General features: G+C 34.7%; 3 protein-coding genes across 3 annotated transcripts in view; 2 read left to right on the top strand and 1 right to left on the bottom strand.

The window, feature by feature from the left end:
* clstn2b (calsyntenin 2b) overlaps positions 1-3,542 on the bottom strand; it is a 68,772-nt gene extending 65,230 nt beyond the window's left edge. Inside the window, exon 1 of the mRNA XM_051128984.1 lies at positions 3,313-3,542. Coding sequence (XP_050984941.1) covers positions 3,313-3,376 — 64 coding nt within the window. The 5' untranslated portion in view covers positions 3,377-3,542. The remainder of the gene's footprint in view (positions 1-3,312) is intronic.
* Positions 3,543-4,386: 844 nt separating this feature from the next.
* LOC127177050 (gastrula zinc finger protein XlCGF7.1-like) lies at positions 4,387-6,963 on the top strand. Its single transcript, XM_051129026.1, has 3 exons — positions 4,387-4,580; positions 5,472-5,600; positions 6,163-6,963. Exons 2-3 carry the CDS (start codon positions 5,573-5,575, stop codon positions 6,891-6,893), a joined length of 759 nt encoding a protein of 252 aa, XP_050984983.1. The 5' UTR covers positions 4,387-4,580; positions 5,472-5,572; the 3' UTR covers positions 6,894-6,963.
* Positions 6,964-7,559: 596 nt separating this feature from the next.
* Positions 7,560-17,166, top strand: LOC127177027 (NACHT, LRR and PYD domains-containing protein 3-like). The gene is given in 11 exon segments (XM_051128990.1): positions 7,560-7,734; positions 8,462-8,540; positions 9,087-9,200; positions 9,551-9,628; positions 9,971-10,078; positions 10,183-11,138; positions 11,141-11,975; positions 12,471-12,644; positions 13,304-13,477; positions 15,266-15,444; positions 15,788-17,166. Coding segments are annotated over 10 exon segments (2,667 nt in total). The 5' UTR covers positions 7,560-7,734; positions 8,462-8,493; the 3' UTR covers positions 15,790-17,166.
* Positions 17,167-17,497: the final 331 nt, after the last annotated feature.

Below are 17,497 nucleotides of genomic sequence, written 5' to 3'. Positions count from 1 at the left end.
TCATCGGGGTCTCGACCTGACTGCAGTTCGTCGTCCTAACCGACTTGAGTGGGCAAATGCTCACATTCAATGGCGTCTGGCACTTTGGAGAGGTGTTCTCTTCACGGATGAATCCCGGTTTTCACTGTACAGGGCAGATAGCAGACAGAGTGTATGGTGTCGTGTGGGTGAGCGGTTTGCTGACGTCAGCGTTGTGGATCGAGTGGCCCATGGTGGCGGTGGGGTTATGGTATGGGCAGGTGTATGTTAGGAGATGTGTTGCACTGCGTGAGTCAAATGGTGGTCACACAATACAGTTAAACTGCACATTGTAGAGTGGCCTTTTATTGTGGCCAGCCTAAGGCACACCTGTGCAATAATCATGTTGTCTAATCAGCATCTTAATATGCCACACCTGTGAGGTGGATGGATTATCTCGGCAAAGGAGAAGTGCTCACTAACACAGATTTAGACAGATTTGTGAACAATATTTGAGAGAAATATTCCTTTTTTGTACATAGAAAAAGTCTTAGATCTTTGAGTTCAGCTCATGAAAAATGGGGGCAAAAACAAAAGTGTTGCATTTATAATTTTGGTCAGTGTAACATGAATGAACAATTAAAAATACATTTATTACACTTTTTATTAATCTTTCTTAATGTTAATTAATAAAAATACAGTTGTCAGTGTAGTTAACTTATGTTAACAAAATGACACCTCAGTGTGACCTATTTATGGAATTCCATTTGGTTTCATTCACATTTCACCTTTAAATATCCTTGTGAATGTTTAAAAGTCAATGTTACCTGTTGTCATTATGTAAAATATTACAATAACAAATGGTAAAAATAATATGACTAATAATAGTAGAAAAGTTTTATTAAAAACAGTACCTAAAATCACCATAGTGGTTAAATGATTCGCTGTTTCCCAGTTTAAATACTATATGAAAGTTGGGTATTCATGTTAAGATTTGCTGAAGATTACATTAAAGGGTTAGTTCACCCAAAAATTAACATTTTGTCATTAATTACTCACCCTCATGTCGTTCCAAACCTGTAAGACCTTCATTCATCTTCGGGACACAAATTAAGATACTTTTGATGAAATCCGAGAGCTTTCTGACCCTGCATAGACAGCAATGCAACTGACATGTTCAAGGCCCAGAAAGGTAGTAAGAACATCATTATAATAATCCATGTGACATCAGTGGTTCAACCATAATATAAGGCTACGAGAATGCTTTTTGTGTGCAAAGAAAACAAAAATAATGACTTCATTTAACAGTTTCTTCTCTTCTTTGTCAGTCTTTGACGTGCAGAAGAGTACCACGACGCATGTGTGTGAGCCGGTGTTCTGATGTAGAACATCCATCTCTCTAAGTTCATCGTCTGTATGTTCTGGTTCAAATAAGTAAGGCTGGACAAAAAATTGCAAGTCATCCCCTCTGTTGAAACCTTTAGACATGTTTACGAAATCTGTTCTATGTACAGTGTGCGTCTTCTGCTTGTAAACAAAGCGCAGTGATTCCGGATTCTATGTCAGAACACTGGCTCAAGAAAATGTTGAATAAGGTCTTTATTTTTGTTTTCTTTGTCCACAAAAAGTATTTTTGGAGCTTAATAACATTACGGTTGAACCATGTCCTTACTACATTTCTGGGCCTCACTAACGTCAGCCTACATGATTGTGCATCCCTGTATAAAATCAATATCTGCCAGTGCAAAGACAGTTATTTGCAGCATATACTGTATTTATATTGTACCAGACCTGAACCCTTGAGTTTATAAGAGAAATATTTTATTTGCTATATAAACAATGAAGTGAAAGAAGTCCGTAATATCATTGATTTGAAAACCCAAGGACTGCATAGGTTCCTTTCTCTTCTTAATAATGCATTGCCCTTTGTTGCTTGGAAACGTAACGCAATAGACTGACCTGAGAATTCAGCAGCTGCTCATTGTGATGTGTGTCTGTGTGTCACACTAACTGCAAACACCAGGCAAAGGTGTCTAACTACCAATACCAATCTATCCAGCATCTGCCGACAGTGATCCAACACACTCATAACAGCTGGCCACATTTGGTTGTGGTTTATTTTGTGATTTTCAGATGTTTCAGATCATTCCAGGCTGATTTAACCACTTTGTGGAAAATAAATTTTGACATAACCTACTATCTTATGTGTCTGAAGAAGAGAGGGAGGGAGATTTGTTTATTCTTGTGACAGGGACAAACAGCCTGAGGAGTCTGCAGCTAGTGAAGTGAATCATGAAATACACAAACAAGCAAAGTTGAAACGGAGGATGGATAAACACTGAAAATGGAAAGAGAAGGACAAGAACATGCATCACTGAACAGGGCAGGACAACAATACAAGACAAGAAAAAGGATGAGAACAGGAGAGGGAAAAGCTGAGCACTGATAAATTATTGTAAGCTCAATATCTTCAGTCAGTTTTGTGAGCCGACACACTACCAAACCAATATATTTTATGAGAAGGCTTACGCGGGAAACAAAAGCAATCATGTTGTCTCAAATTAAACCCTTTTAAAAACTTGATTTACTGTATTATTGTCATAAACTACAGAAGGATTGCAGCTGGAGAGTATCGAATTCAGTAAAACTAATCTACCTAGCTACCAAAACAATTAAAAGAGTTCAGATGCAATCGCATCTTATTTTCTTCTAAAATTAGCTTTTTTTGCTCAGCCTCCTATGTTTATGTTCAGAATGAAAAGAACCTATTCATTGCTATTAAAGTAAAATGACTGAACCTACACATAGGAGTCTGATAAAAAAGAAGAAAATTTAAAACGGCACTAGGCTTTTGCATCTGAACACTTCAATTCTCTATCATTACTTTGCATGCATTTGCAACACATTTGCAAACATTGTTTATATATATATATATATATATATATATATATATATTGTTTCCATTTTTTTACACTTACAAAACGAACCACTGCTCAGCTCAGCTCAAAACTCTCAAACTTTGATAATGCCATCACATAAATATATAAATATTGTAGGCTATCCCAAAAACTCACATGCAACATCATATGTAATACATTTTGTTCCAGCCTTCAATCTCAACACAACAATCAAAACTCCTCATTTAAACTTGGATAAATTTTGATCTGCAAGTTTTCAAAACTCGGTATCTAGAAACCAAAAGATGCATTCCCACAGTTCATTCAGAAAAAAACGCACCTCCACAGAATAAACCCTCATTCATTTTTACCTGCTGCTTTGTTTAAAGCAGTGTCTCAGAAATGCATCATATCTTGTTTTTATGTTAAGATATGTTGATGTAGGATGTTGGCTTACCTCTGTGCGCACGCACGCAGGAGAGCTTGAGCGCGAGCAGCATCAGGATCAATATTCGTTTCATTGTAGTAAAACTCCTTTGGTCTTTCTATTCGTCCTGATCTCTCATACACTAACACAACGAGAACATCCAGAGAGATGTTTAAAATATATGTCTAAATTAAACAGAACAATCAATAAGAGTGGCTGAAAGATTTCAGGTGAGCTGATGTTCTGTCGCGTGAGCTTGATACTCTGAGACGAGGAGAGAGAGAGAGAGAGAGAGAGAGAGAGAGAGAGAGAGAGAGAGAGAGAGAGAGAGAGAGAGAGTTTCCTCAACGACTACTAGACTGTGGTAGCCTACATGTTGAAATGTTAACACCCAATATCCATTCATCTGTCAGTTTTCCAAATGCTTATTCTCTGTAGAACTGCGGGCACCCAAAATCTGTTTTTGTTAAATATCAAAATATTTTAACTCGGCCAACAAAAAATTCTGAAATTAATGCAATACTTTACTTTGTGATGGATCTTAAAAAGTTGATTTTTGCCTCCACCTGGTGGCCATATTCGTGAACTACGGTTTAATATATTTCACATCACTACATTTCAGGCAAAACAAACAAACAAATGCTGTTCCTTGTTATTTTAAAGTATTTAAAATAATACAAACAGTTAATATATATTATTTGTAAAAGTGATTTAAACACATTTTATTACATATGTTTAATACAACATTATTGAAAAGTTTCACATTTTTGGACAATTGCATTTTATGTATTTCCAGTTAACTAGTAAAACTACACATTGTTAACAATTATAATTTTAAGCAGTGTACTGGTAGTTAGTTAAATGCTACACTCAAAGGCTGATGATTCAACTTTTCAAAAAGTTTCCCTGTGTATCATCAGCGTGTGTATAATATTAATGTAATGTGTATTTTAAATTACACATTGCATTTAGATAGATAGATAGATAGATAGATAGATAGATTTGTTGTTCGTTCTGTGGGGAATAAAAATAAGTTGGCAAACGATTAATTTGCTCATCAATCCATGTACAAGCCAATGAGAGTAGTTGGGGGCGGGGCGATATATGTAACCACGCCCCAAACAGTGTGAGAGATGCGTCACGTGTAGTGCTGAGAGTTTCACCGGTTCAAGCTGAAAATGGTTGTTAATATTAACTCACCAGGCTGTAATGAAAGTTTGGATTATCGTCGACGGATGCCACATGCAGACACACGTGGGATATTTTCCAATTGATTGAAAAACAAATCGCCAATGCAGGTAAACTTTCGGATGTTCGGATGATCTGTGCAAAGCCTGATAGTACAGTTAACACATCATGTTTTGTTATTTTGTCCCTTCTATTGTTCTACCGTTGCTTTCCCTAGACCATAAGCTATATTTTTCCTATATATTCTGTAAATATTATACAGTTAAAGTAACGTGCTTATTTCCATTTTTTAGGTTTACGTTTGCTTCAAACTTCAGAATATGTGTGCGCATGCGTTTCAAAATGACTTAGTGTAATTATTTAAAAATGTCCATTTTAATGAAATATTCGTTGTTGAACAACCAGATTTGCGGAATAATTTTGTAAAAACAGCCGATTTGAAAGATTTTCTTTCATTTACAGGAAAAATATGGCTAAAAAATAGGTAGAAATAGCAGGGAAAATAGCTAAAAGAGTCAAAATGATCGATTTTTCTTTTATGCCAAAAATCATTAGAATATTAAGTGACGATTATGTTCCATGAAGATATTTTGTAAATGTCCTACCATAAATATATCAAAGCTTAGTTTTGGATTAGTAAAATGCATTGCTAAGAACTATATTTGGACAACTTTAAAGGCGATTTGCTCAGTATTTTGATTTATTTTATTTTATTTATTTGTTGTTTTTGCACCCTCAGATTCCAGATTTTCAAATACTTGTATCTCTGAGAAATATTGTCCTATCCTAACAAAACATATTTCAGTAACATTACTGTGTTCATGAGGGTAAAATGTGTTCTTGCAGAACATTATTCAGCTGTGAACTAATTGTAGCCTGTGCAGGTTCTATTGTAACATTTATATATTTCTGGAACGCAATGTGGATCAGACACATTTATTAAAATAAGCTTAATGTTACTAATAAATAACCTTACAAAAAACCTTTTTTCACACCTGCAGTGAAGCCAGAGACTCCAATTTCACAATCTGAAATTGTGTGGAATACTGTGGAAATTATTTGAAGAGGAGAGTGAGGACATCAATTATCTGAATGCAGCAAGATGCATGAGGATACTGAGGAGCAAATAGGTTGGTATCCATTTTTGATTCGTTGTTATGGAGTGTTTTTACGATGCTTCATCAATTGGCATTATTGGCGGCACTGAACGTGAACAATGTCACTGAACTGAACGAAACCCGCATATTTTGCTAATTACTGCTGCTGTAAATGTTCAATTATTGTCATGTTTTGGGCTGTACTAATCAGTCAGACTAGGAAAATCATTTGGAGTACTATAGACTGCCAAAAGTTATAACAAATTAAGGAGAACAGTGCAAAAAAAAACTGTCTGAGGAACAAAAGGCATTTGTGGTTGGCCAAACTGAACCAGGATTTCCAGGGCAAGAATCTTGATAACATTTGTGTTTGTTCTTATAATTTCTGGTCGGTTAGGTGAAATATTAGGCTAATACCTTCTTAATACTTTTATTAACTTTAACTTGTTTTATTAACTTTAATTTGTCAAAATATTGCACACTTTCCTCCTTCTCTAGCATTCATTAAATGCTAAGGAACACTAAGGTAGGAAAACCTCAGTTATAAAATCATAGTAGCATTATTAAAGTATCACTATTAATATGTTTGTTTTAGATGAGATGGAAGAACAAGAGAGGCCTTATTTGTGTCCAGTGTGTGGAAAGAGTTTTTCACGAATGGCCAATTGCAAGAAGCACCAGAAGATCCATTCTTCTGTGAAAAATCATGTTTGTGGTGAGTGCGGAAAGACCTTCATTACATCTGAATATCTGCGAAAGCATCAGAAAACTCACACTACAGAAAGACCATTCACATGCTCTCAGTGTGGACTGAGTTTCAAAGGAAAAGGCCACCTTGTGACACATGAGAGAATCCACACTGGAGAGAAGCCGCACATATGCCGTCAGTGTGGGAAGAGCTTCATACAGTCATCAGGACTCATTTATCACATGCGTCATCACTCTGGAGAAAAAGCATTTAAGTGTGATCAATGTGGGAAAAATTTTACCTCATCAGCAAATTTAAAAAAACACCTAACACTTCATACGAATGAGAGGCCCCATAAATGCTCCTTGTGTGGAAAGTGTTTTCCAAGGCTGGACTCATTGAAACAGCACCAAAAAATCCACGATGCTGTGCGGGATCACATGTGTTTTGAGTGTGGAAAGAGCTTTATAGCTGCTAGTCATCTCAAGCAGCACTGTAGGATTCATAATGATGAAAAACCATTCAGCTGCTCACAGTGTGGAAGGAGTTTCACACAAAAAGGACACTTAAACAGGCACATACAAACACATGCTGGAGAGGAACCTCAAAAATCAAAAGAACCTCAGTCAAATAAATGAAAATGTGTTCATGCAGATGTGCTATTGTTCAAATAGAGATGTATCTGTTTTTTTTTTTTAATACGAATAAAGTTGCTTTGAATTTTATTCTTTCAGAGTATAGCAAAAGTATATTGCTCTTAGATTTGTGAATTTTTATTCTTGCATTTATTGAAGAGTATGCTTTTATTAAACAGCTTTGAGTCATCTTTCAATCGTCATGTGAACCAAACTTAAATTGGTGAAAATAAGATATGCTTAAAAAGATTAACTCACATAGGTTTAATCTTTTTAAGCATTAAAAGTGTGGTTTGTTGAAATAACATCAGTATTGTGATTACATTAATGAGGCAAAGGTTACTTTTGAAAACCAGAATTGGGTGAAAAAGCAGAACAGTTGATGGTGGTCCACAAAAGCCAAGATTGTCTTATGGTTTAATCAAGGACAAAAAAAATAATTAAGTAGCTTTGGAATGTCTCAAGATTTAAACAGATGTTTTCATTTATCTTTGGAGAGTTGCAAACGTATTCCTTTGTTGAGATTGCACTTTATTTAACAAGTAATATTGTGTCTGACGTGTTTAAAATGTTGGACGGAGCTTCAACGCCCTCTAGCGGCCCATTAGTGGTTGAAGTTTGCCTTGCTAAATGTAAAACCTGTTATTATTCAGTAAGGGAAGACACGAAACGTCATGTTTATGGGTCGCGTCACAAATATAGAGTGAAAGTAAATGTTCAGGTGTTTCGCCGTGTACGAATGGACCATTTACAACACGGAATATTAAAGTGTTTAATGTTGGAACGGAAAGTTGGAGGATTTGTGTGGATCTATATACATACATGTAATTAAATTTTGGTCAAGGTGAGTGCTCGGGTCTCGTGACGCTTTACAGGTGACTTCCGCATTCATAGTTTACCTTGAGGATGTATTAGAGACGGGTTTAAGGTTGGTTAATTTTAGCATTTGTTCTAACAGAACTGAAATTGAAGAGTTCAGATGCAAAAGCCTCTACATCCAACTGACGTATTTAAAATGGGCATTTCTTTCTGGTTACTTTGTATAGGTTTCTATGTAAGTACTGGTACTTCTGATTGGGCTGAGGCTGGTATTTTAGTGAGTTTGAAGTAAAAGTATTTGATGGATGTATAATATGTGTCAGGAGCATTCACTCACTATTATTACCTCATTTTTGACCGAGATGGCTTTTAACTGGGTTTGCATCTGAACTCTTCAATTATTTTAATTTGAGTGAACGCGCGTCACCACCCTAATCTCAAATAAAAAGTGAAAGTAAATGTTCAGAGTTAAAGATTCGCTATTTAAACTATTAAAGTCGTTTCTTAACACACGTATGATCAAAGTATTTCATAAGACCCGTGAATTTACCTGCAGCTACTTTTAGAAAAGGCGCAGCATGTTGTCGATATAATTAAAAATCAATTAAGGTGAGTGCCCATGCTCAAAAAATTTTGCACGTGACTCCTGTGGATTTCAGTGGATTTCAGGAACATAAGAAATTATAAGTCTGTTTCTCCGACTCTCAGGATCCGTTCAGCTAAATTGTTGTTTGTTTGTCATTTACATCCAGAGTCAGTGGTGAATGTCAGATTCTGTTAAATCATGGATGACACAGAAACATCCAGAGATGAAGATTCTTCAGGATGCAGGTACTTTGAATAAACACTATATTTATTCGCCTTTAAATGATTGAAGATGGCAAGATGTTGTTTAATAATAAAGACTTTGGACCTTGTTGTCATAAAGCATTACCTTTATTGTTAGTTATTGTTAATCCATCAGAAGTGATCAAAACCAGTGCAATAATTTGACAGTAATTTAAAGCATTCGCTTTCACATCTCTCTCTCTCTCTTTTATGTATTTATTTATTTATTTATTTATTTATTTATTTATTTATTTTTGTTTAGTTTATTTGATCAGAACCAGAGCAAATATACAGTACTCAGTACTATTTTCTACAGGATATGAGAATTGTTTTTGTATATTTTTTACAGTTTTTATCTTTATTTGATGTTAGTGTATATAATGTTTCTCCCACAGAGATACATCTGCAAAAGCACTGTTTAATTTACATTTTGCATTTTGTAATAGTGTAAATAATCATAAAATGCTCTTTAAATTGTTTTGTAAGGACAAATGAATGTTATTTGCGGAACACAGGATTAACTTTAATCTCTTTAATCTCTTGTCATAGTCCAGCTCAGTATAAGAGATCAGAACCAGAGCCCAGCTGTGTGTCTATGAGAAGTGACGGGTCTATTGTTTGGCCAGTACATTTTAAGAGTGGAGATACACAGACTGATCTCGGGTATAATATTTCTGTAAAAATATGAATAATTGTCAGTAAAATTAAGACATTTTTGGATTACCAGAGTAGTATTCTAATTAAAATTTATTTTATTTTTATTTGATAGTTTTATATATATAATGGTGCTCACACAGAGACACATCTGTGAAAGCATTTCATTAAATTTACAGTTTTTGTATCAATACAAATAAAAATCATAAAGTGCTCTTTAAATGTTTCTAAGATCATTTTTTTCCACTGTGAATACAGTCATTTACAACATTCACTGTAATCTTTTTATATATATATATATATACATGTTTTTTTGTTTTTTTGTTTTTTTTTTATTGTAGTTTATTTCATCACAACAGATCAGTGTCTGTGAGGAGTGATGGGTCTATGGTTTGGCCAGTATATTTTAAGAGTGGAGATACACAGCCTGATCTGAGGTATAATATATCTATAAAAATGTGAACAATTGTTCATAAAATTATTAAGAAATATTTTGATTACCAGAATAGTATTCTAGTAATGAAAATGTATTTCATTTTTATTTGATAATTGTATATATATGTAGTGGTGCTCATACAGAGACACATCTATGAAAGCATTTGGTTAGATTTACAGTTAGTTAGTTAGTTAGTTCTTGTATCAATATAAAGTATACCAAAATCATAAAGTGCTCTTTAAAATGTTTGAAAAAAGAAATGTGGGTTTGTTTTTGCCCTGTAAATACCGGAATTTAAAGTATTCACTGTAATCTTTTTTTTTTTTTTTTTTTTTTTTTGTAGTTTATTTCATCAGAAGAGATCAGAGCCCAGCTTTTTGTCTATGAAGAGTGATGAATCTATGAGTCCTCCGCTACATTTTATAAGTGAAGATACACAAACTGATCTCAGGTATAACATTCCTGTAAAATATGTGATTTGATGATGATACAGAATACAAAAAAAAAACATTGTTTTTATTAACTTATGTAAGATATGGTATTTCAATTTTACAGACATGAAGTCCTCAACACATTTAGATCAAATCTGATGAAGAAGTTTGAGCTTCTGTATGAGGGAACAGCAAAGCAGGGAAACCCAACACTCCTGAATGAGATCTACACAGAGCTCTATATCACAGAGAGTGAGAGTGGAGAGATCAATAATGACCATGAGCTGAGACAGATTGAGACACAATCCAGGAGTGCAGCAACAGAGGACACACCGATCAAATGCAGTGACATCTTTAGACCTTTACCTGGACAAGACAAACCCATCAGAACTGTGCTAACAAAGGGAGTCGCTGGCATTGGAAAAACAGTCTCTGTGCAGAAGTTCATCCTGGACTGGGCTGAAGGGAAAGAGAATCAGGACATCCAGCTCATATTTCCACTTCCTTTCAGAGAACTCAATCTGATGAAGGACAAAACACTCAGTCTTTCAGATCTTCTTCAAGACTTTTTCTCTGAAACCAAAGAAATGGAAATATCTAGTGACAAATATAAGGTGTTGTTCATCTTTGATGGTCTGGATGAGTGTCGTCTGTCTCTGGATTTTCGGAGCAATGTGAGATTGCGTGATGTATGTGAATCAGCCTCAGTGGACATGCTGCTGACGAACCTCATTGTGGGAAATCTGCTTCCCTCTGCTCTCATCTGGATCACCTCCAGACCAGCAGCAGCTGATCTCATCCCCTCTGAGTGTGTCCATAGAGTAACAGAGGTACGAGGCTTCAATGATCCACAGAAGGAGGAATACTTCAGGAAGAGAATCAGTGATCAGAGTCTGGCCAATACAATCATCTCACACCTGAAGTCATCAAGGAGCCTTTACATCATGTGCCACATCCCAGTGTTCTGCTGGATCTCAGCCACTGTTCTAGAGAAGATGTTGAGTCAAGCAGAGAGTGGAGAGATTCCCAAGACTCTCACTCAAATGTACACACACTTCCTGATCCTTCAGACCAACATCAAAATGAGAAGGACTTTAAGAAGAACGTGACAGATGAAGACATGATTATCAAACTGGGGAAACTGGCTTTTCAGCAGCTTGTGAAAGGTAACCTGATCTTCTATGAGGAAGACCTGAGAGAGTGTGGCATTGATGTGACAGAAGCATCAGTGTACTCAGGATTGTGCACTCAGATCTTCAGAGAGGAGTTTGGCTTGTATCAGGGGAAAGTCTTCTGCTTTGTTCATCTGAGCATTCAGGAACATCTAGCAGCTCTATATGTGCACCTCTCCTGTACCAACCACAACATAAATGTGTTTGACCAAATCACCAAACAGAGTTTAACGTCTAAATGTCCACAAAAGTCATTAGATGTTTCGTTACATACTCTGCATCAGAGTGCAGTGAATGAGGCTCTACGCAGTAAAAATGGACATCAGAATCTTTTCCTGCGGTTTCTTCTGGGTCTGTCAGTGGAGCCTCATCAGATTCTCCTACACGGACTAATGAAACAGACAAAAAGCACCTCTGACAGCAATAAAGAAACAGTTGAGTACATCAAGATGAAGATCAAGACCATTGACTCCCCAAAGAAATCCGTCAATCTGTTCCACTGTCTGAATGAACTGGGTGATCATTCACTAGTGGAGGAAATACAACAGTATCTGAAATCTGGAACAATAAAGGAAACCAAACTCTCATCATCTCAGTGGTCAGCTGTAGTTTTTTTGTTGCTGACATCAGAGAAAAAGCTGGATGAGTTTGATATTAATAATTTTGTTGAAGAAAACGATAAAACCAAAAAACTAGAAGTTTTTAGGAAGCTCCTGCCTGTGATTAAAGAATCCAGATTTGTTTGGTAAGTATCACTTCAGAACAATCACTTTGCTGTTAAAACAATGATAAAATCAAAGGTAAAAGCTTATAAATTTTCAGTGCTGCAGATCTTGTTCAGAGTTTAGTGGTCAGTATTTAGACATTTTCAACACAGTGGTTTATCAGTTATTAAAATGTTTGAGCAATTAATAGAATTTAAATAGAATAGAATTTTTAAATAAAATAGAATTTTTAATCTACTGACATTGTGAAAGAAAGAATTGTTATTTATTTTTCTGTGTTGTGATCTGTGTCATTTTAGACATCAGTCCAGTGGTTCATAAAACATGTTAATTTATGCTTTGTTTATTTTGTGGTTAATAATGGATTCACTGCTAAACTGATCTGGGCATCATTAAGCTAAGTTGATCTAAGAGACCATTGGTGCAATGGTTCTACGACCTACTTAAGCTTACAATGCTTTTGGGAGCCCTGATCTGATCTTAGAGAGTGAAGAGTGTGTCATTGTTCTCCACAGGTTGTATAATTGTGGTCTTACAGATAAAGCTTGTGAAGCTCTGGCTTCAGCTCTAAAATCAAACCCCTCACACCTCAGAAAACTGGATCTGTCTGAGAATAAATTTGGAAATTCAGGAGCCACACTGCTGTCTACTGTACTCAAGGATCCTCACTGTAAACTAGAGAAACTAGAGTAAGATCATATACGACTTTCACACATGAAACACAATGTAAAGTATATTTGAAGTCTTGAAGTGTGAATTTAACTGATTGAGCTGTAAATGATTGAACACATGAGCTGCTCCTCAGTAACACTGTAAGACTGAGAGTCACACTGAAATACACAAGCTATCAACATTTTAATCTTTTGACTTTAAATGGACAATAGCGTAACGCAGTCAGAACTGAGAAATGAAAACATTCTAGTTTCATTCTTACTGTTTATCACATTCATCTTTCTGCAAAGAAACAGTGTGTCGTAAGAGTGTTTTTGGTAGATCAATGGGAATTTTCCAGGTTGTAATTCAAAAATACAGGTCTTAATGATATATTATTGTTTCTGATCAAATATTAAATAGAATGTTAAAATAACATTAATAACCGGTTAATGGCCATTTCAAATTTTCGATTCTGTTCGGAACTATAAAATTTGATTTTTGTTTCATTTTCATTCCTTGAACTGGCTTTGCAGTCAGTGCTTTCAATTTGAATCCCTTCAGTAAAAGACAGGTGTTTTGCTTTTGTAGTCTGAAACATACTGATCTTTCCTTTAAGTTTGTATTTTCTCTTAAATAACAGATTCTCTAATAAACTGATCTGAGAGAGTGAAGAGTGTGTCACTGTTGTCTGCAGGTTGAGGAATTGTAGTGTCACAGATGAAGGCTGTGCTGCTTTGGCTTCAGCTCTGAGATCAAACCCTGAACACCTAAGAGAACTGGATCTGTCTTGGAATAAAATAGAAGATGTGGGTGTGAAGCTTCTCTGTGCTTCACTTGAAGATCCTCACTGTAAACTGGAGAAACTGGAGTAAGTTAATCTCTCTGGTAGTCACACATGTCAAGGATTAATGTATATTTTAGAACTAAAATCATCCTGTAAAATAAATAGTCAGTAAATCTCAGCACAAATAGCGCTGATGACTAAATAAGAAGTTCATTCATCTCCATTATATCACATGACCTGCTGCTCCTGTTTTTGACCAACCAACCATTTACTGGAGCTTCAGTTGCTTCTGGGAGTTTGAGTAATAATAAACTTTGAGATAAACATTAATGTGCAAAAATAGTGAGTCAACAGTGATCAGTGAGTGAATGAAGATTATAATCGCTTTAGCTTTTATAAGTGATAAAAGGAAAGAGCCTCAAAACCTTTAAAATAAGAAAGTTGTTTATTAAGTGACTCACTTAAATATATTAGAACAAACATGCTGTATAGAAACGCATATCTGTAAGAATCAACACACTGGTTTTCAGAAGCGGGAGAGTTTCAGCCTTTCTCCTCCATCAACAGTTTGCTACTACAAAAAAAGGCTGCAAAAAAGTTATTGTATGAATAAGTTCACTCAACCTACTTGGACAAGCCACTTCTTAATTATGTCGATCTTTTAGAATTGATGGAGAAATGTGCATATTTTATTGTCCAACATCTTATTTTTAATTATTTACATTTTTTTTTTGTCTACCAATATGGAGAGTTTTACAGAAGTTTTCTTTCAGTATCATTATAGATGTATTCCAAAGTCTGTTCTTCTAATTATCAGAAATTCAGACTGATTCATGACTGGGTGTGATTTTGCAGCTGGTGAATTTAAATGCAGTTTACTGACAAATGATTGTGATAAGTGCATTATAAATGTTAACCACTGTTGTCTGTTTTGTTTAACAGAAAACCCTCTAATTAACAGAACTAACAGTTGGCTCCTGAGAAAAAGGCTGATCTGTCTTAGTATTTTTGTCTTGTTTCTAGTTGAAATATTTTTAAATTCTTAAATTAAGATGCATTTACTAGATAAGCAAAATGTCATAATATGTTTAGTCTTAAGCAAAATGCACTTAATTTAGTTGTTTGTTTTTTCTTCTCCTGGAAACAAGTAAAATTATCTGCCAGTGGGGTAATATTCTTAAAACAAGAGTATTTTACTTAACCCACTGGAAGATAATTTTACTTATTTTAAGCAAACTGCACCTAATTTAGCTTTTTTCCCCCTGGAAACAAGACTAAGTATCTTATGTCATTTTGCTTATTTAGTAAATGCATCTTAATTTAAGAATTTTTAGATATTTTGACTAGAAACAAGACAAAAATACTAAGACAAGCCTTTTTTTTTTGCAGTGTATATCTTAAGCAAAACATTATTCAAGAAAGAGAAGTTGATCAAGATTAAATACAAACATCAAAGACCATCTCTGTTGATCTAATTTCTATCCAGTGTTTAAGCTGCCAGATGAACAATCATGGCACAATTATGTTTATTCACAAGAGTTAATAAATGATGTGTAATGGAGAAAATGTGGGTACTGTGAAACAAATTTCCTCTTGTAGGTGTTTATTAGAGGTGCAAGTGACTGTTTCTCCAGAAACATCCGTCCTTATGAAACAATATTTCACATTTGACTTTGTGTGTCTGTTCAGTCCTGAAGCACATGACCGTTTCAAACAGCACCATTGAGCATCAACGTGCATAAATCTCATTCTGTCAGCAGCAGTATGTGGTAGTGCTTGTCATTATATCACCTCTCCAGCTTTGAGACCAGAGTCAATGACAAACTGCAGACACTTTAACTACAATTAACATTGTGTAATTTTTCTTTATAGGTTGAGGTGTTGTAGTATCACAGATGAAGGTTGTGCTGCTCTGGCTTCAGCTCTGAGATCAAACCCCTCACACCTGACATATGTGAATCTATCTGGGAATAAACTACAAAACTCAGGAGTGAAGTTGCTCTCTGAACTGAAGGATAATCCACATTATAAACTGGAGAAATTATGCTCTTGTGAGTACATTTTTATTTAAATCTTTTAAAGTTAGGGTCTCTTTTGTTTGTAATTGGAGAATATAAGATATAATTTAGCTCCACTTTAGTCTCTTTACTTTAATCTGCATTTAATGAGAGTGTAATTATATCATGTGACTGGTCTATGAAAGTATGAATATTTTAATCTCTTACAGTTTCCTGTGTGTTAGTGATAACGAGCTGTTGATCATTTACGGTTATTAATCTATTAGCAGTTTTCATTCAAACATTTGTCTGTAATATGAATATACCAATACTAATATATACTAATATGAATATACTCATGTCTCATACTCATGTTACTGTCTGTGTTTTATTGTAGAGTTTTTAGATGTTTACTGAGGATCAGCTGATGGTAAATAAGGAGCTGCTACACAGACACAGTCACACAATCAACAGAGACTAGACACACAGAGACATATGGCGGCAATCACACTGTCCTGTGTGTGACTTAACATCAGTTTTGTTGTTTTTACATTTTATGGATCTGTTCTTTTGAATTACAGATGTTATCAGATCTTCAGATGTCAACTGATATACATGATGGTCGGTGAATAAGTTTTGAAAAGCATCATCTGCAATTTGGAGTTTTTTGATACTGATTGTGTATATGCTGTAGCACGCAATATACACTACAAGTGGCAAAATTTTTAAATCAAACTATAGACATGGTGTAAATAAGAGATTTATTGTGCAATTTTTTTTACATGTTTACATGTGTACATTTAGGAAAATGTGACAAACTTTAAAAAGCATCAAGAACTTTTTTTTTAAACCTATTTTTATATGATGGTCTATTATATTAAGCTTTTTTGGAAATGTTGAAATTTCCTTTTGTGGTGGAATTTCTCTTTACAAAAACACTTAAATTATCTGGTTTCTATCAAGCCATTGTATACTGGAAGTTATTGTATGAATAAGTTCACTCAACCTACTTGGACAAGCCACTTCTTAATTATGTTGATCTTTTAGAATTGATGGAGAAATGTGCATATTTTATTGTCCAACATCTTATTTTTAATTATTTACTTTTTTTTTTTGTCTACCAATATGGAGAGTTTTACAGAAGTTTTCTTTCAGTATCATTATAGATGTATTCCAAAGTCTGTTCTTCTAATTATCAGAAATTCAGACTGATTCATGACTGGGTGTGATTTTGCAGCTGGTGAATTTAAATGCAGTTTACTGACAAATGATTGTGATAAGTGCATTATAAATGTTAACCACTGTTGTCTGTTTTGTTTAACAGAAAACCCTCTAATTAACAGAACTAACAGTTGGCTCCTGAGAAAAGTTTACTTTCACTTTCATTTTGGATTTACATCAACTTTTGAAACAAACCAGTTTTTTGCTAAACAGCATTTTGTTATATATGTTATATTTGAGTGTTAAACAATGAAAGCATGCAAGCCTAAATTGTTTGTAATACAGATTATTATGTAATAACTTATGTGTGCAGGTTATATGGCAGCAAAATACCTAAAAATACTGTTTGTGCATGTATATTTGTTTATTTTTATTCACGTGTCATCCCAGTGAGATGGGCTCCTCCTATATACCTAAGATATGACAGGACACAAGAAATATGTTTAAATTTTATGATGGTTTTCACCTGAAACTGACAGATGTTGGAGTTTATTTGTATTTTCAATTAATTAAACATTCAATAATTAATTGTATATTCATCCAGTGATATTTAAAGTTATGTCAAAAGTTATGTTACTTTGTTACTTTTTTGTTACTTTTTGCTGATACACTTATAAACAACCTCCTGTTATCACATTAGTCAATTATAGGTCATTGTTTCTTATAATAAAGTATGTATTATGAAAATAATGAAATTAAAATAAGACTGAAAGTTCAATGCAAACTGAGATATTGTCTTTTAAATTTATGACAGTTTTACAACAGCTCGTAGGGACTACAACAAGCTACTTCCTGGGTTGGTGACGTCACAAACCCTAAAATTTACATAAACCCCACCCCTGGGAACATGAAACAAAGGGGGCGAGGTAAGAAAAGGAAGAGTTGT

Source organism: Labeo rohita, chromosome 15 (assembly GCF_022985175.1).
Source record: "Labeo rohita strain BAU-BD-2019 chromosome 15, IGBB_LRoh.1.0, whole genome shotgun sequence".
In the NCBI taxonomy this organism is placed as follows: Eukaryota; Metazoa; Chordata; class Actinopteri; order Cypriniformes; family Cyprinidae; genus Labeo; species Labeo rohita.
Note: the sequence above shows the minus strand (reverse complement) of the source record. Positions and strands in the feature narration are given on the sequence as shown.